The following is a 19,299-nucleotide window of genomic DNA, read 5'->3' as shown; positions in this document are numbered from 1 at the left end:
ACATTATTGTTTTTGGAGATCTACTGCAGTTGACTCCAGTGAAAGGACAACCAGTGATTTAAAATGCTCACACATGAAGATACCAGGAAGTCCCTAGGAAGCATTGGAAACGTTAATATATGGTTATATTTCAAATATGCAGAACTGCTTCAAAATATGCGACAGGCAAAGGATGAAGATTATAAAAATATTCTATAAGATGTAAGAATCAGAAAACTAAGCGAGCATGGGAAAGAAGCGTTACATGCACGATTAATTTCAAATTTGTATCCAAATGAAAACATTCTTTCAGAGAATATTTTTAAGAAAATTACTGGGAACAAATCTGGGATATGTTTGATGCCAACTCTGCAAGAATGTTCCATTTTCAACAACAAAATGTTAAAATTAGAAAATGAAGAGATTGTGAAACTGGAAGCTATAGATAAAATAGAGCATATGGGAGCAACAATCATTAGAGAAGAGTATATCTAAAACTGCTGGTTTTGAAAAGACTCTGAATGTGTGTTTAAATTGTCGTATCATTTTGAGAAGGAATTTAAATGTTGAAAGAGGTCTAGTAAATGGAGCAATGGGTCATGTTGTTGATTTTGTGAATTATAGAAATAAAGATGGAATTGCATTTTTAAAAATTAAATTTGATGGCATTGAGCAAGTACAACAAATCAGTCGTTGTTCTGCTAGATTTTTGCTTGTAAAAGACTTATATGTTCGCCGAAAACAGTTTCCTGTTTGTTTGGCATATGCGGTGACAATTCATAAATCTCAAGGTTTAAGTGTAGATAGTGCTTTGGTGAACATCGGAAGTTCTGTGTTTAAAGAGGGTATGGCATATGCGGCATTATCACAAGTCAGAACTTTATCAGGATTGTACTTGATTAAGTGTGATGTGACAAAGATTTGTGCAGATCTAGATTGTGTTAAAGAATACAATAGGTTAAGAAGAGAGTATGCTCCACATTTGCCTCAATATCCTCTGTTTGAAAAATGTATGGTAGGCCGAAAAAGAAGAAATGAGAATAATTGCAGTGAGGTAGTAGCAAAAAGACAAAAAGTAGATGAAACTATAATTGTAAGCAGAAAGAAAAAGGATTCTGTTGAAGATGTTGTTGGATATCAGTTTGAAAACAGTTCTGGTGTCAACTGCTATGCTAATGTAGTGGTTAATGTTGTTTTATTTTCTTCAAACTTTACAACAGATTGTTGAAAATCGGGATCAAAGATTCTGCTGTTTATTGAATTCTGTGTTTGAGAAATGTAGCAGTGATAGAGCAAAAATAGAAAGTGTTTTAGAAATTCGAAATCTTTTAGACATATGTTCTGGTAAAAAAAATATCACGGAATATTCAGCAGGATTGTCAGGAATTTTTAATGTATATGTTTGGTGTATTGGAAGATGAAGGTGTAGATGTAGAAAATCTTTTTAGCCTTTCTTATCAATGGCAGCATGACTGCGACAATTGTAGTTTATCAAGTAGTACTAGAATAGACACTGAAAGATTTATATATTTGACTCTACCAGACTGCAAATCAGTGTCTTTTAATAATCTAGTTAAAGCAGCTGATCATAATATGGTGTGTACCCAATGTAAGTGCCCAATGCTGTCCACATTATTTATACAAACTTATGGTCAGTATGTGATTTTAATGTTCCAATGATGTAGACCTGATGGAACTAAATTGACAACTTCTATTAAAAATGTCGTCGCTTATCAGTTATCAATTTCAAGAAGACCCTTTGCAACTGTAGCTATTATTTATCATGACGGTCCTTCGACAACATCAGGGCATTATACAGCTTATTAAAAATGTCGAAAAGGCTGGACTTACTGTAATGATACTCATTTGACTTTCAAACAATGTTTTTACCTTTTGACTTAAAAAATTCTTACCTAGTGTTTTTAGAACCAAAAGTTAAGTAAAGGTAATTAGCCTATGAAGACGGGAGCAGTTAATAAAAGTTAGTCTACTGTTCAAAATTATATTGTGAGTAAAAGTGATCAAGATAATATAAAAATTCTAGTTCTCATATAGGTACTGTAAGTGGATCTCATAGTAAGTGATATCAGTATTATAGGAAATGTTAAACATGAGTGATCCAGAGATGGAAATATGAATATTTAAACATTGTGAAAATGTTGTATGAGCTTTTCTTTCAGTTTGTTTTGAGTAATTTGAAAACATACTGATACATCTGACACTATTTGGCCTTAAGGAAAGGTGAAGGAATGAGCAAAGAGTCATGACTTAACACAAGGAGGAAATGAAAACATTGAGACATATTTCAGATGTTCTTGGAGCTTTTCTTATAGAAAGTCGATGAAATGGAAGTTTTAGAGAACAGCAGAGTATTTTCCAACGAAAAGGACCTTCATGATGTACTGTTTGGCTTAAAGGAAAAGTAAGTGAATCAAAGATTAGTGTACATATGTGATTTTTAAGTTTATATATTTTTTTTAAACACAATCTTTTAGATTGTGTTTTTTTCCCCGCTGTCATATGATGAATAGTTTGAACTCACTATTTTTTGTGAAATTCAATATATTCTGAGAACAGCAAAAATAAACTATCTAACATGTTGTACAATTTATTCTATAGTTCACTCCTTTTCCCTCAATCCTCCTATATTATCCTCACTCCCTTCATCTCTTCACTCTGTGACTCCCCTTCACTCACTCTCAGTCATCTTCATTTCCTCATTCTTGTAAATGCATCCTCAATCAGACTCCTTTCTCTCTCACTCATTCCCCTTTTATTTACTCCTCTTTCCTGATTTAGTTTTGCTAACTCACATTCTTTTAGTATATTACTTACCTTCAGTTCATTTCTCTGTTCTTCTCTTCCTCTCTGTCACTGAATATATCTGCCTTACTCTTAGTAATTTGCTCTCCTTCTATTTCTTTTTCCCTCTTTTTGTCCTACTACATTACTTTAATTCCATTTCTGTGTCCTTCACTCTTACTTTATTTCTTACTACACTTTTATGATTTTTAACCTCTTGAACTGTCTCTTCTATTTTAAAATATATATTTTACTAATTATAACTTATTTTTTCTTCTCTCTTTCACAGATATAAAGTGTAGTAAAAACATGTAATTAAGTTTACATTAATGATATGGTAAGTGTGACTAAAAAAATGTAGTTTGTCATCACCCTTTGCTTTACCCTCACTACTATTCTCTCAGCCTACCTCACCCCTGTTTCCTTACTCTGCTTCCCTCACTTATTCTTATCCTCCATGTTTACTTCTCTTTTCCATACTTTCCTACCACAATCAACTTCTTTCAGTCCTCCTGCTTTACTTCCCTTACCCTCTGTTCCCTTTGTTCACTCCCTCACTCATTCCCTTTCCCTTACTCACTCACTCCACTCCTCTCACTTCTTCTCTCAGTCCCTCTGTCCTCACAGTTCCTCACTCCCGTTCCCTTACTCCGTCTCTCTTACCCTCACTGTCTCTGTCCTCTCACTCTGTCACTACTCTTTCGTCATGCTCACTCCCTATAACTCATCCACACTCCCGCACTTACCTTTCTTTTCTGCTTCACTCAGTCCCTTTCTGTCACTCCTTCCTTTACTCTCTCTGTCCTTTCTCTCTGTCACTTCCCATGTCTTACCCTTATTCACTTTTATCCACCCTCTTTCACCCCTCTCTACTTACACTCACTGCTCTTTTCTTACCCTCCCTCACTGCTGTTCCTTTACTCCGGTTCCGTCACTACCCCTCATTCCCCATCCTTTACTCTCCTTCCCTTTACTTTCAACACCCGCTCACATTCTCCCAGTACCTCTGCTTTAGTCTTCTTCCTCTCTCTTCTCTTCTTTCACTCGCTTATTCCTTTTCCTTTTCTCAGTTACACCCTCTTACACCCTCTTACACCTTTTCTCTGTTTTACTATCTATTACACAGTCCCTCTGTGTTCCTCCCTCTAGCTCTCTTTCTCTTAACATCACTCTCTCTGTCCCCTTCCCTCATGCTCACTCCTTCATTATTTATTTATTTAGTTTTTTCGGTGCGCTAACGGGACGCTCACCGGTACGCCACCGGAGCGCGCCGCAAGACTGCACTTACTGGTGCGCTTACCGGTACGCACACCGGGAGCGCTCCAGGGCAAAAAAAAAAAACATGAACAATATACATTAAAAAAATAGTATTACATAAATATACAATATAGGATTCATTATAGAAAAATATTATATTACATAGCTATAGAAATTTGCTAATAAAAAACCTTTGAAATTCACGGAAAAAACATAGGTTTGAGGCCCTATATATAGTTAGGAATTCACTGAAAAAAACATAGGTTTGAGGCCCTATATATAGTTAGGAATTAGCATTTAAAAAACCTATGAAATTCACTGAAAAAAACATAGGTTTTACACCAGTTATAGTTAGGAATTAGCATTTAAAAACCTATTAAATTCACTGAAAAAACCATAGGTTTCACACCAGTTATAGTTAGCTGGAAATTTTACTGACATAAAACCATTGAAATTCCCACGTTATAGTTAGTTGGACTCACTATAACTTGCGCGCCTGCAATGCACTGCTGATGACGTCACATATTACATCACTCATGACATGGTCAGTGACATCACTCATGACATCACTGATGACACCATCCTTGTGACAGAGTGACAGACCTCCTTTCAGTGTAATGTAACCCTTGAAACACATATTCAAACATAGAAACTAACATTTTCAAAAAAATGGAGATACCCATACCAATTACAACAACCAATTCGGTAATTCCACCATCTATATACACATCCACTCATTCACCAACAGTTCTATATAGTCACTCATATATATACTCACTCATCATATGTAGTGATACACCTATACATCCTGTTACACACCGACAGTCATCCAAATGTTACTCACACACATACTCACACATGCAAATAAACTATTGAACATCCATTTATTTGCATATACAGCTATACACAGCCTACCACCTTACTTCTAAGGAAAACGACACATACTTACTCTCTTAAACAATCACTTATAGAAACACATACTTATTTAAACAGGAACTCTTACAATCTCCCACTCTCACATATACTCACTTATATACATCAATTCTCACATATACTAGATTAAAACATATGTCGTTACTGATAAAGACACTAGTGAGGCAGTCATTCACTCACTAACACACACATATACACACTTATCCACCCATACAGTCCTGCACATATGCTGTCTTCAAAACACATACAAACAGTGAGTCAGTCATTGATGCATCTATGTGCTAAGTAATACCCCCACCAAACCATACAGACACTCATACTGATACTAAAAAAAACGTCTAATAACCCATATACACACACATGTAGCTACTCTAACCAACCCATGCGGCCACATATACACAAAGTGAAACACTGATACATATATTTATATATTTAAACATTACTCGCTAATATATGTATTCACTAAGATACACTTAATAAGCCAGTTAACCAATCAATTTAAAAAAAAAAAACATCCATTTAGACACTTATTTAAACATTTATTCTTCCATCGACCTTTACATATACATGTATAAAACATATTTATTTTTCAGAAAGACACATATTCACTGGATGGTGTCATCAGTGATGTCATGAGTGATGTCACTGGCCATGTCATGAGTGATGTAATATGTGACGTCATCAGCAGTGCATTGCAGGCGCGCAAGTTATAGTGAGTCCAACTAACTATAACAAGGGAATTTCAATGGTTTTATGTCAGTAAAATTTCCAGCTAACTATAACTGGTGTCAAACCTATGGTTTTTCAGTGAATTTATATATATATATATTAAGAAACTATATACGTCTAAGGACAAACTAACCCTTATATCCAAAAGAGAGGGATTAGCACTGGGGGGTGGAGAAGGGCTGGGGGACAGCAGTTCAGGGGTTTTAAAGCATACATTTTATTGGAATGTCTGGTATTATCGGCCCACACACTTCAACCACATTTCATTTAAATGTCAATACCTAATTGTTCAAATATGTTTAAAAAACAACTGTTCCAATGTTTTCAAAGACTGAACACGGATTCAACACTTAAATTTGAATGCAAATAAAACAGCAAATGCTCCCTCACAGACACATATAGCCACACAGGAACAGAAGTTAGGCATCAAATATTTCTCTATCTGTGCTGAATCCAATAAGGCCAATGCAAACCCCATAAGAAATTAAAAACGACGATTTAATTTTATGGCCAAATAATATTCAGGGTGAAAATCTTATAAAGCGGGTGTAATAGTAACAAATAGTTCTTTTCATGTAATTCTGTAACTGCATTTCCCATTCTAGTTTAAATCACAAACATTGATATATTTTGTAACATCTTACCTGTCGGCACCAAAGTTTACGAAATATTTGTAAGTAGGCAAGTATCATCAGACACAGAGGAGCCATATATGTAATCAGAAAAAAACATATGTGATACACTTTTGGATACATTTCACCTAGAAGCAAAAAAAAAAAAAACAATTGCACAAATGTAAATTTTGAACTGCATACACTGCCACAATGTAATACATTTTACATTCTCTTGTCACCTAGGTGAATTAAAAATGATATGCACTGATATCAGAAAGTGAATTATTACCTGTTTCATCTAAGAGGTTTCACAATTTTCATAACTTTCACTTTTGCCTCGAGGAAGAACCAAACAAATCATAGCCCGTACACTTTCCCACAATCATAGATTGCACTTCTGTATTAGATAGAATTGATTTAGTAATATTCTTATTGTATCAATACGTTTCCATAGACATTTGGAAAATATATATGCGCAAAATGTCTAAATCTACATAGTACCTGATTATATTTTCATTTATCAAAAGTGCACAAAATGCCTCATGAAAGCGTTAAAAAGCAGGGCAAATGTCTAGGACACAGAATAGATTTACTCTATTGATGTCCATAATGTTGCATGTTGAATATATGCCAGCAAAAAAAACAGGGAATCATTATGAACGACAATAAAGATGTCAGTCTATCCTAGCCAAAAATATACCACCTACACTAAAAAACAATTGGCACAAAAATACTGTGGGGGTCACAGCATGAAAACACATAACAAAAGGCACTATTAGAAGAAGCAATGCAAAAGACCCTTCAGATCCATAACCGTGTTTGGAAAAAAGCTATGGAGCACAGACCTCTGGTAAGTATAAGCAGAAATTGCCATGAGAACATATTTCAGGCATAGACACGGTTCGGTTCAAAAACTTTATTCGATTCGGAAAGGAATCATAAAAGTCAAGCATTTACAGACATGATTTAGAATTTGTTTTTAAAAGACAGTCTTAAAATTAAAAGACTAAACTGGTAAAACACGATAATTAATATAATCACATATAGAACCCATAGCATTTACATTCAATCAATTTGTGTTAATTCATAAATTATTCATACTAGGGTATACATCAAGGAGGGCAAAGGGAAAGAAAAGTCACAATACAACAATATACATGGGCAGAGACAGAGGTTCTTGGGGGCCAAATTAACCATACCGTTTTCTAATCAAGAGTGACACTCGTATGAAATTTAACATCGCACAACAAACACCTGAGGATGACAGTGATAACAAATAGTCATAACCCTCATTATAATGGCATGGTTGCTTCTCCTTCAGAATGGGCTTAATAAACCTAATTCTCGGGTCCTTATATAAGGGACAAAAGAGAACAACATGCATCGTGCTTTGACTAGCTTTGTTGTTACAGGGACAGGGGGGCAGCCTCTCACACCAACCCCCTTGTTTAGGAAACGCAAAAAGAAAGTGCAAAATGTTTAACCTAAACCTTGTCAGATAGAATCGCCATTGCACATGCGTTGTGAAGGTTAAATAAAACTGATGCTGTAAAGCAACCATAAGACCGTAAGGCCTAGCCAGGGAATGTACAAGTGAGGATTTCCAATAACTTGATTTAATGACAGTTTTGATGTCTCCCTGTATTTTTTCAGGATTATCAAAAATGTCACCCAAACCTATTTTATGGAGCATTTCATTGACATAAGATAACCAGGGAATCTGTTTCCTATTTTCCAGTTTTAGACAATCTCGGAGGATGTCTCTAGAAAGCTGTAAGTCCTCTGATAGCCATATTTTGCCCCATAATAGTAAGGGTGAAAGGCGAATGGTGTCACTCACATAACTCAAACCTATTTCATTGTGGGCAAATTTATTCGATGAACCTGATGGAATAGCCAATACACGCTTTATAAATTTGTTCTCCATGATTTGTATCGTGTCAGGGCTTTCAGTCCCCCAAACCCCAGCCCCATAAGTAGCTACCGACAAACATTTTGATTTGTACAGGGTTTTTAGATGTGTAACAGGTTTTTGACCTAATTTACCACAGAAACGAAACAGACCTTCTATAGAGCGACTAGCGCTCTGAACTCGGGTCTTCATTAACGGGGCCCAACTTAATTTATTATTAAAAAGGTTTCCCAGATAGTTAAAATTTTCTACCTTTCCGATGGTAGAATTATTTACTACAAACTTTCTGGATTTGGTCCCCTTTGGGCCACAGACCATAGCAAAGGATTTGGTGAAATTTACCTTCAGATCTAGGTCCAACATGAAATTGTGAAAAGCATCAAGACAGAGCTGCATGCTGTTTCCTGTGAGTGTCATAAGTACCGTGTCGTTGGCATAAGATAGCATTGGTATGCTCCTGCCATTGACCTTTGGGAAGTCGTAACAATGGTCCAACAGGTACTTTTCCAGGCCGTTTGTGTACACGAGGAACAAAAAAGGGGCTAATATGCATCCTTGTCGAACGCCCTCAGTTGAGAGGATAGATTTAGTTTTTTCCCCCCCTGGCCCGAACCTTATGGCTACAGTTGTTGATTCATGCAGTCTACGGAGCAAGGTGACCAAGGGTTCCTCGAAGCCCATATCCCCCATCATTTGCCACAACTTGCTCCGACACACAGTGTCGAATGCACTTGAAAGGTCCATGAAGGCAAGGTGGATGGAAGAGTTCCTTGCCTTCATGTACTTCCCTATGATTAGGGCCAGGTTCAGGCACTGTTCAACAGTTCCTTTACCTTTTCTGAACCCATATTGGGAATTCACAATAAGGCCCGCCGAATCTGCCCATGATTCAAATCTTGCTAAAATGACCCTACCCAGTATCTTACACGATGCATCAATTAGTGAGATTGGGCGATAGCATCGGGGATCAGACCTATCGCACTTCTTAAAAATCGGCACCACTACTGCCTCCTTCCATGATGCTGGGACACGGCCAATAACAACTGCTCTAAACACATTTAACAGGTATACACCTGTTACAACGCAACTTTTACAACTACCTACTATTACAACGCAACTTTTACAACGCATACCATTACAACGCATTGCGCTGGGGGGCGCTCTAGGATAGGGAATAAGTATAATTTACTATCCAACACCTTCCCTAGTGTCCACGGGGACTGGAGTTGGAATAGTAAATTATACTTACCACTATCCAGCACCTCAAAGCGCTATGCGTTGTAATGGTATGCGTTGTAATGGTCGCGTTGTAATAGTAGGTAGTTGTAATGGTATGCGTTGTAACATGGTACATCCCATTTAACAATAAAGGAGCCCAAACCTTAACATTACGCTTGAAGAAATCTAGAGGCACTAAATCAGGGCCGGGGGCCTTTAATAATATGCCTTTCCTCAAAGCATCTTCCACCTCTTGCAAAGTAAGCGATGAGCTCAGGGACAAAGATGTTTGAGAGACCACCAACTCCCTAACGTCTCCTGATGATAATTCCTGGATCAAGATTCCATTTGGGTTAAAAATGTTCCCAAAATGTGATTCCCATGTTTCGCATGTAATCTGCATCACAATGTTATCCTTGCCATTACTCGTAAAGAGGGAACGATTGATAACTTCCCAGAAAAGCCTGCTATCTTTTAATTCCGAGGCCTTTTCTAAATCTTCCCAGGCCAGGTTTTTTAAATCCTGCTTCCTTGTTCTTATGGCCTCTTTATAGGCCAGTCTGGATGCTCTAACCAGCTCTTTGTCCCTTGGTTTTTGTTTTAATGCTATTTTCAAGGATCTATGTGATGCCGAGCACGCAGCATCAAACCATCTGGGACCTATCCTTTTATTTTTACCAAATGGTTTTATGAGACGCTCGGCTACATGCCCACATAAAGATTCAAAGTTCCCTATGACCTTTTCAGGGTTAGCTGTAGGTGTTAGACATGCCTCATATTCGGAGCTATATCCATTTAGGATCTCTGCCTCAAGACCAGCAGCGTCTATTTTGCCCCATTTGAGAGTAATTCCTTGGCTCCTGTTATACTTTATAGATTGCTCCCGGACAAGATGTTTGGGTTTAACAGGACAAAGCAGGGATAGGATTAGAGGGTTATGGTCACTGGCAGCATTTGCAATTACTTCCAACTTGTCAACATAATGAAAATACCCACTAGACACAATTGCGAAGTCAATAAAACTCATCGTACCTCTACTTCCCTGAAAAGTTGGTATCGGAGCCGAATTTGGACCAACCCAGGGCTCCACTATACATAGATCATTTAGGATGATGATATTATTTAAAGCATCCCCCTGGGGTGTGTGTTTGAAGTATGTCAGGGGATGATCATGAGAGTCTTTCAAGCCACACACATTCGAGTCCCCATGGCTGCATAGCGAACAGTTGAAATCTCCCACCCAGATGATAAAAAGTAGGGGTTGTTCGCGGCGTGCCCTGGCTATAGCCTCCTCCAGTTTCGACATTACAGTTGTCTCATTATCATCAAAGATGTTATAATACCAATTAATCAATAACAGTGGTTCAGGGAACAGATTGTCCAACATTAGCAATTGAAACCATGGGGTATCAGCTATCTTAGATGTTACAAGTTTACATAATTTTAAAGAAATTGCTGTCATTAATCCACCTTTTGCCCTACCCGCTTGTGAGGGTACCGCTAGGACATTAAAAGATTGAAAACCATCGATATTCTGAGTAGATCGACTCCATGTCTCCTGGAGACACAGAATATCACGGTCACCTACAAAATCTAACCAGGCCTCATCCTCTAATCTAGAAGCAAACCCAGCGATGTTCCAAGAAATTAGACACAGCCTTAATTCACTTTGTTTGTTTCTGGCTGGATCAGGTGTTACTGCCAAATTTTGCCTTAAGGTAGTTAGATTTAAGTTACTTTCATGGGTAAGGCCAACCTCAGGGGCTTGAGGATTAGAAGTACGATTGTCACCTACGGAAACATCCTCCCGCAAGTTATCGTTACAACTTTCCCCCTTCTCCCTCCGGCTAGGCTCTCCTATTAACAAAACATCGCCAGGAGAATTTTGTGATGGTCAATCCAGCTCCTCCATACCCACAAATGGATCAAAACGGTTTCTTAGGGTGATGTCACTTGGGAACCACCTTAGACAATCTTCTCCCTGAAATCTTGATCTTGGGTCATTGTACCGAGTTTGCAAAAAATTGTTGTTATTACATATTGAACCCCTAAAGAAGCCATCACCCTGGTGCCATGTTCCCCAGTTGTTTTGATTCAGCCATGCGGCCCTATTTCTCCGGGTCCACCCAGGATATGTGTCACTATAAGAAGTCGGCTCGATATTCTTATGGAACAGAGTCGGGGGACGAAATTCAAACTTGGATAGAAGTATTCCAGGCCTATACATTGGATATCCCCAACTCTAGCAAACCTTGGTTTGCGACAGATCGTATCTTTTACCCAAGTGTCACTGAAGTTAATCAGGATGCAGTCCCCCTCTAAATCCTTCTCACTTGGGCCCACCCAGGGGACTCTACGCACACTCAGTATTTTTGTTTTAGAATTATGAGGAAGTGGCCTATTATTATTGAGCCAATATGTTGCTTTATTTTTTAGCTCCTGGTTTGATTCCGTTTTATTAGGCAAAACTGGGGGCACTCCTGTAAGAATTACCATAAAAGGGACTGAGTCTGGGGGCAGGTTTACGGGTGGTAGTTTCTTTTTATGTACTCTATCACTGTCTACTGCAGGTCCCTGCGATGGTATTAGTTTGGGCCCATGGGTAGTTCCCTGTTTAGAGATAGTTACTTCTGATGTCGATGGTGTACTGGTCACATTTTGGCTCGGGGGCCCCACAGTGACCGCCACTGCAGGTTTGGTGCGTGCTAATGGTACAGGTTTAGTCCGTACTAAAGGGACGGGCGCTACCTTAGGGTCAGCAGTTGCGGGTGCGGGTGTTTGAGGTGTTTTACTAACATTTTTCTTCTCTCCCCCTTTTCTAGAGTTACTATTGTTGGTGTTACTATTATTGTTATTGTTAGTACCCCCCACCTCAGATGATTTGCTCTTATTTGCTAATGTTTCAAGGGAATGGGTATTAAGTGAGATAAGATGTTCCAATTGGTCTAACTTTAGGTTAACAATTTGGGTTCTCTCTAAGAGGGGCAACAAAAGCATCTGAACCAATTTCTCAATTTTCCCCAAAAGATCGTCATTATTGTTAGTGTTAAAGGAAAAGATTTTCTGTCCCACATCAGCTAAAAGGGTGCCCTTTTGTTTAGGGGCATTTGCCAGGGCTCTAGGTGCAACTGTCTTCGCTAACTTGGTTCTACTTCCTTTTCTGTGATTCCCCCCTCTTTTCCGTTTATTCGGATGGTTAGGTTCATGCTCACAATCTACGGCTCGAGCTTGTGTAGGGATGGACCCCTTACTGCTCAAGTTACAGTGTTGAGTACTATCCCCGTGATACCTGATGGAGTAGGTATAGGAGTGAGTGTAGGTGCTTCATCTTGGGAGTCCCCTAAGTCTGCGACCGTAATTACCTGGGAGTCAGGAATTACGACTAGATTTGGGCTAGCTTCCAGGTTGCTATCTGGGCTCTGGTCAAGATATATGTTGCCTTATTGGGGGTAATTGTTGAACCAATGCGTCCCAAGGAAGAACGTTTTCCCGTTATTAAATCTAAGGACAAACGCTTTTCAGTAAGGGCAATTTCTTTTTCTAAAATCCCCGTTGCCCGGGTTATAAAGTCATCTAAGGTTCCAGTGGCTTTCCCATTGTTCGTTTTTACAGTTACCTGTCTGCCCTTCCCTGAACGCAAGGACATCATGTGAATTTAGTATATCGTTTTTCCTATCTATAAACAACTAAAATATAATACTACGTCTTAATACCAATCAATAAAGAAAAGTTCTGGGATCACCAATGAAAGAGAGTGGGCCCAACCCGACCTTGATCGTCCTTGGACGGCCTTAGACGGTCCCGCCCTTGGCCCGGGCTTCTCCCCGCGCGCTCCTGCGCTGCGGGTATGTAGCGAGCCTTTATTACAGGTGGCTTGATTGGCGAGTGGGCGTGGCCGGCAGGGAGAGCAGCCCAACTGATGGCGATTGGGCGCGCAGGGACTCCTGGTCCACGGAGTCCCTGCCTGTGCTCGCAGCCCTGCCGGTCCTGATACACCAGCCCCCTGCAGCCCTTGCTCTAAGGAAAGAAAGAACAACAACGGCCCCCTCCTCGGCAGACGCGCTGCGGGACCCGCAAAGCGGGTCCGGCGAGTTGCTGGCGCTGTCTCTGGTCTCCGCGGTGAAGGGCTCCCGCTGCTGCAATCCGTCAGGCGTTTGGTAGAGAGGCATAGACACAGACTTCAGAAGTAACACTGGGGCATATTATCAAGGGGGTTTATCTCCGCTTTTTTGGCTTTAAAAGCCAAGAAAGCGGAGATAAAATGATCGCCCTATTACCTAGCTGTCGCTAACACCATTTATCGAGAGCTAGTAGGAGATAGCGACCATCTTGGGCCCCACTTTGCATGTCAGTGATATTTATCACTAATGACATGCAAAGCGGGCGTGCCAAGATGTTAGCGACTGGAAACAGTCGCTAACATTGCTATCTCCTATTACCAACTTTTGGAGATATTCGCGCTAAGCGCGAATATCTCCAAAAGCTAACACCTGCCCTGAGCAGTTCTTAGCCATGTTCTCCAATGGGAGGTGGATAACATGGCTAAGAGCATTAGCTCGGTAATGCATGAATATCGCTGACTTTTCAGCGATATTCATGCATTGCGGCCGTTTTTTTCGCATTTGCGATAAACCTTGGTAATACCAAGGTTTATCTGCGATAAAAATCGCCGCAGCTCAGCGGTAAATTTTTGTCTCTAACCAAGCAATAGCGATAATTATCGCTATTGCTTGGTAATATGCCCCACAATTCGCACCTCAGGATAGGAGAATGCCATAGAAAGGCCTTCATCATCCGTGGCATGCAAAGGTCTGGGCTACAAACAAATGTAACTGTCTGCTGGCAGACCTGTTCCATACAACATACCATGTACACTAGGTGTGTTTTGGGTCAACCTCTTCCGCATGAGTGGGTGACTTTGTTGTCTATCTCAGTTGCCTGCTTCTTAGTCAATGGATTTCCTCCCTAGTTTTACTCTCACAGTGGATGGATGAGTTGTATTTTTCCACAGTGTTCTTAAGGGACTTTTTTTTGTGTGCATAGGTGGCCTTGTAGGAGCTTTTCCTTTCATAGAAACTCATTTTAAGATTGCTGGTCATTATTCTGAATGTTTTGTGTCATTAGCATGTGCATGCCCGTGTAAACTAGATCGAAATTTTAAAATCCTAGACTTGAAATCAAAATCAACTTTACGTGCAGAAAACCATAAAAGTTTCACAACATCCAAATTTTATTTAAAGCGTGATACAATACAATTACGTAAAAAAGACAATTCATGTCAATAAAAAGCAAAAAAAAGGGCCCAGTTGAACTACCTCACATACTAAACAATAAAAACGGGGTATACTCTCTTACAAGAAGGGTTGCTAATTGTCCAAACAGGCCCTGATTCTCACCCTTGATTTCAGATAACCCACGATAAATAATATACAATCTGCCTTCAGCAATTGCAAGTACAGAAGCGCTGGGCGGACCTGCTTAAAAATCAACTTCTTTAATAAGGGGAATAAGAAATATTTCCGGGGTACCTCTTAATGTTTACAAAAAAACATGAAGCGTAGCTGATCCTGTGGAGACACTCCGTCGCAGCCACAGGGTGCTAACACCTTACCTCTACTACTCCCTTTTGGAACAGCGAGTAACATCTGGGAAAGATCCAGGCAGAACCTAGACCATAAGAACCGCTCGTATGTAGACAGCGAACCCAGGAGGTAAGGTTCAGTGGATGGGTTTGTTTTCAGCATCAGGTATTTGCGGACACTAGGTTTTTGCACTTCTCGCTCGTCTCTTTCCAGTATCCTTATGCTACTAAAAGCTTTCTTAACAAACTCCACATCCTTTTGTACAATAGTATCAGGCTTTGAGAAAAGTTCAGGGCGCCCCCAACTTAACAAAGACACGTTTAATGTAATTTTGCCATGGCATACAAGACATGTTGTCGTACATTCTTTTATTATCTGCTGACTGAGGGCTAAATCCTCATTCAGACAACATTTGAGCCTGAACACTAGGGGCGCAAAGCCAGGGTATTGCACAGATAAGGCACCCCCAATTCCTCGTCAGCCACCAAATTCGACAAACCGCTTGGTGCGCCCAACAAGCGCTTCAGAAAAGTGTTTTCAACCACCTGCAAGGCATCTGTGGCAATATGCCCCCAAATTTCACTGCCATAGCAAGCTGTAGCTATGCTTTTAGCCTGATAGATTTTCAGCATGGCTGCAATTGGGCGTTTGCCCAACTTTCAGGCAAAGTTGATAATAGCAGCACTTACCCATGCCAGCTCCCCCTTTTTCTTCTGAATAAGAGGCCCCCAGTTCAAACGGTCATCCAATAGAACCCCGAAATATGAAAAGATAGTCATCAGAGGAACGTTCTCAGGGACCTACTGTGAAGAGAAATGTTTTCTTGGGCCGTGTCCCTACCTGCAAAATATAGGATTTAACGGTAATAATTGCTAAATCTCGTGCCCCCATAAAGTGTAAGAAGACGTCAAGCAGGGATTGCAGACCCCTAGCAGTTCTGGCTATAAGGACAGCATCATCCGCATATAGTAGGACGGGAATCCCCCGTCACCCTAAATACTGAAAATCTGTCCCTGTCGCTTCTAAAACTCTATCCAGGTCGTTTTAGTAGAGGTTGAACAGAAAAGGGGCCAAAATACAGCCTTGCCGTACCCCCCTTCCAATGTCGAAATCCCTAGAGACACGGAGATCCTGTGAGTATCTAACATTGGCCTTGGTGGCCCTATGCAGATCCTCTAGGAAATTACCAATATAGCCCTCCACCCCCATGGCCCTCATGGACTTCCACAGTTTGACCCGGTTGACACAATCAAATGCAGACGAAAGGTCCATGAAGGCCAGATAGATCTTACCTGGGCAAGCAATCGTGTACTTCCCAAGGATCATGTAAAGATTGAGGCATTGGGCTACAGTTGACTGCCCAGGCCGAAATCCATTTTGATTATCAGAAATTATCTAGACCTACTAGCTTTTTCAGTTCTTATTGATGAGATGCAGCTCTTTTTGACCCAGAAGTGGTGAACAGATTAAATGTGTATTCTAATATTCTTCAAGATCAGTACTATTTTTGTAGACACAGCTCTTCCCTCTGCCATAAGGACCCATATCAAGTTTAAGGTATCCATGCCGTTCCACTTTGTCTTTGCTTCTAGCTGGATTTCTGATCCCTCAGTCTGATCCCTCGGTCTACAAATATGAATATTTCTAATTCCCCTAATTTTATAGTTGTTGCTTTGGCATCATTTTGTTTATTTCATTTTATTCAATTTGGTTTGGGATTTTTATTGCTTGATGTTTTGATTTTATTACTGTTTTGGTACAGCATTAATACTTTGCGCATTGTGCTGAGTTCAGTCTGGCTGATCAGTGCTATAGATACTAAGAGGAGAGATCAGGTTTATTTAATGACTTTAAGGGTTCACACTGTCAAGAGTTGTGATTATCACTTGAGGTGGGGGGGCAGGGATTTTCTGAATAAACTCATTTGTACCTGAGAAAGAAATGCATGCATAAATAGAGGTACCCGTTAGAAATGATTTATAAATCAATGAAGAGACAAAAGCACAGTTAATCACTAGTCCCTAGTAATACATCAAAATGCATTTCCCAAGCCTGCTTATAATGTATCATCACCCTCGACCCCAGTTGCATCCATGTGACATGAGAATGGTTGAAATTTTTACAATGTAACCATAATATTCAGGACAGGGAAATGTGTACATTAACAACACATTTAAAGTATGTAAACTTATGTTCCTTTGCATGAAATTGCAGTCCTAATATAACTATTTTATTTGAGGTGTCACATAAAACCCCAATATGTTCTGCCCTTGGGATTCCAAACGAATGATCCACACAGTTCATTTTGTAACCATCTTGGTACTTCAATGTCTGCTCCTTATTGTTGAAAATCCAATCAATGTATTCATATTCAAATACTGGACGGAACCTCAAGATAAAGGTGGTTCCTTCATATCGGCCAATGATTCAAGCATCCCCACGACCAAGATACAAAGGACTTATACCTTAAATCATCAGGCCCATGTTGTTAATGCCTAATCTCATGGGGCCTCATTTATGAAAAGTGACGCATCGCTGTTTGAAAACAGCGATGCGTCACTTTTCACTGTGCCATCCTTGTGACACCAATGATGCATCATATTTACAGTATGATGCATCGTGGCGCAAGGAGTTACAGATATGTAGGAATTTCTGACGTATCTGTATGGCGCAAAAGTGACGCATTGCTGGAGTGTGTCACAAAAGTGATGCAACTCCAGCAATGTGTTCTTTCACATGGGGCAAGCCCCATGTGAAAGGGCCTGCGTCAGTCTTACGCCTGCTGTGAGGCAAGCGTAAGAAATTGACGCATTTGTGTCCTAGAAGTGGCGCAGTGAAATCTAATAGATTTCACTGCGTCACTTCTATGACCCTTTCTTGCGTCAGAACGCCCCCCTGCATACATTATACCTGGCGTAGGTATAATGTAGCGCAGGGGTTTACAAAGTGACGCATCTACCTAGATGCGTCACTTTGTAAATATGGTGCAATAAGACACATTTTTTCCCTGCTGGTGCGACACAAAAAGTGACGCACCGGCGGCGTAAAAGTGACGCACTGCCTCATAAATGAGGCCCCTGGCTCTTTCCTCCACAAACTGCTACGAACCACCATGCATCAATGGTCGTCAGATATCCTTGCAAGAACTCGATCGTTCATGTGATCACCCACCTAAATCACATGTGCTTATGTTGGGGCCTGCGATCGAATCTCTGAGATGCCAATATGTTCCTCATATTGTCGTGCCTGCCATGCTTTGCACAGATCGGTGTCCCATGGACTAGGGCAGTTAGTCACATCAACAATTGGAATTCTTGTATTGATATTTGGTGACAGTTGACGCATCGTGGTTTGTAGCACTAGTGTTTAATTGCACTTTTGTGTCTTAATAGACTTATAAATAATCGCTATATCTTACCATAAGTTTATGCATGTATCACTTGAGGTGGACAGTCACCCACTCCAAATAATATTCCAGTTTCTTACAGAGCAAGAAATCCATGCCTAGCAATAGCTTTTGCGCTTCACATCAAAGCAACAAAGGTGATGGATGAAATCATGCTTTCAAGCATCCCAGCTACCAGCAATTGCTCAATACTGCTTTCCAGTACATTGCTTATGGCACATTGCTCCTTTCAAGATGTAGGGAACCCCTATGCAAATCAGTCCTGGTGATGCTACAAGATACTGTTTGAAATGTGCACTGATAATATCATCAGACCTCTGACAGGCAATACTATGATAGGTACTTAGGATGCACCTACTGTCTCTCCAACAGAGCTGGAATTAAAGCTATAGGTAGGGTATAAAAATCACGTTGGATTCTAAAAAGAATTATAAATCAGAACAGATTGTTTTCTTTGTACCATCTAATATGATAATATTCAACTCTTTGTCCAGTTCATTTAAACCTACACATTAAAAATAAAATGGCCAGGAGACTGGAAAAAGGTAAAACTCAAAACCACACCCCACTCTCAGACTCACCTTCAATGGGCAGTGTCTGTGCACACTGGATTCTGAGGGCATGGGAGCTCGGTGGGAATCAGCTTGTTCACAGATCTCATTGCACATGGACAAACGCCATGTGGTTTATAGTTTTTGGGGAAAGTGTGCTGATACATGACAGAGCTCAACACTGATCACTGTGCCCAGATGATTCTGCTGTGCACTGCTGAAGTCTGTGCAGCGTTGGTTCTTATTTTGGCTAGGGTGCAAAGAATGGCAGAAAAAACATATAGGGTGGGCAGGTAGGGTAGGAGGGTAAATGCCT

General features: G+C 40.1%; 1 protein-coding gene across 1 annotated transcript in view; it reads right to left on the bottom strand.

Annotated features, from left to right (window-relative positions):
* HCRTR2 (hypocretin receptor 2) overlaps positions 1-19,299 on the bottom strand; it is an 880,720-nt gene that overhangs the window by 467,690 nt on the left and 393,731 nt on the right. The window contains exon 3 of the mRNA XM_086925213.1: positions 6,345-6,460. Within this exon, the coding sequence (XP_086781339.1) occupies positions 6,345-6,460 (116 nt within the window). The remainder of the gene's footprint in view (positions 1-6,344; positions 6,461-19,299) is intronic.

The sequence above is a fragment of the Lissotriton vulgaris genome, chromosome 6, assembly GCF_964263255.1.
Source record: "Lissotriton vulgaris chromosome 6, aLisVul1.2, whole genome shotgun sequence".
NCBI lineage: Eukaryota > Metazoa > Chordata > Amphibia > Caudata > Salamandridae > Lissotriton > Lissotriton vulgaris.
Note: the sequence above shows the minus strand (reverse complement) of the source record. Positions and strands in the feature narration are given on the sequence as shown.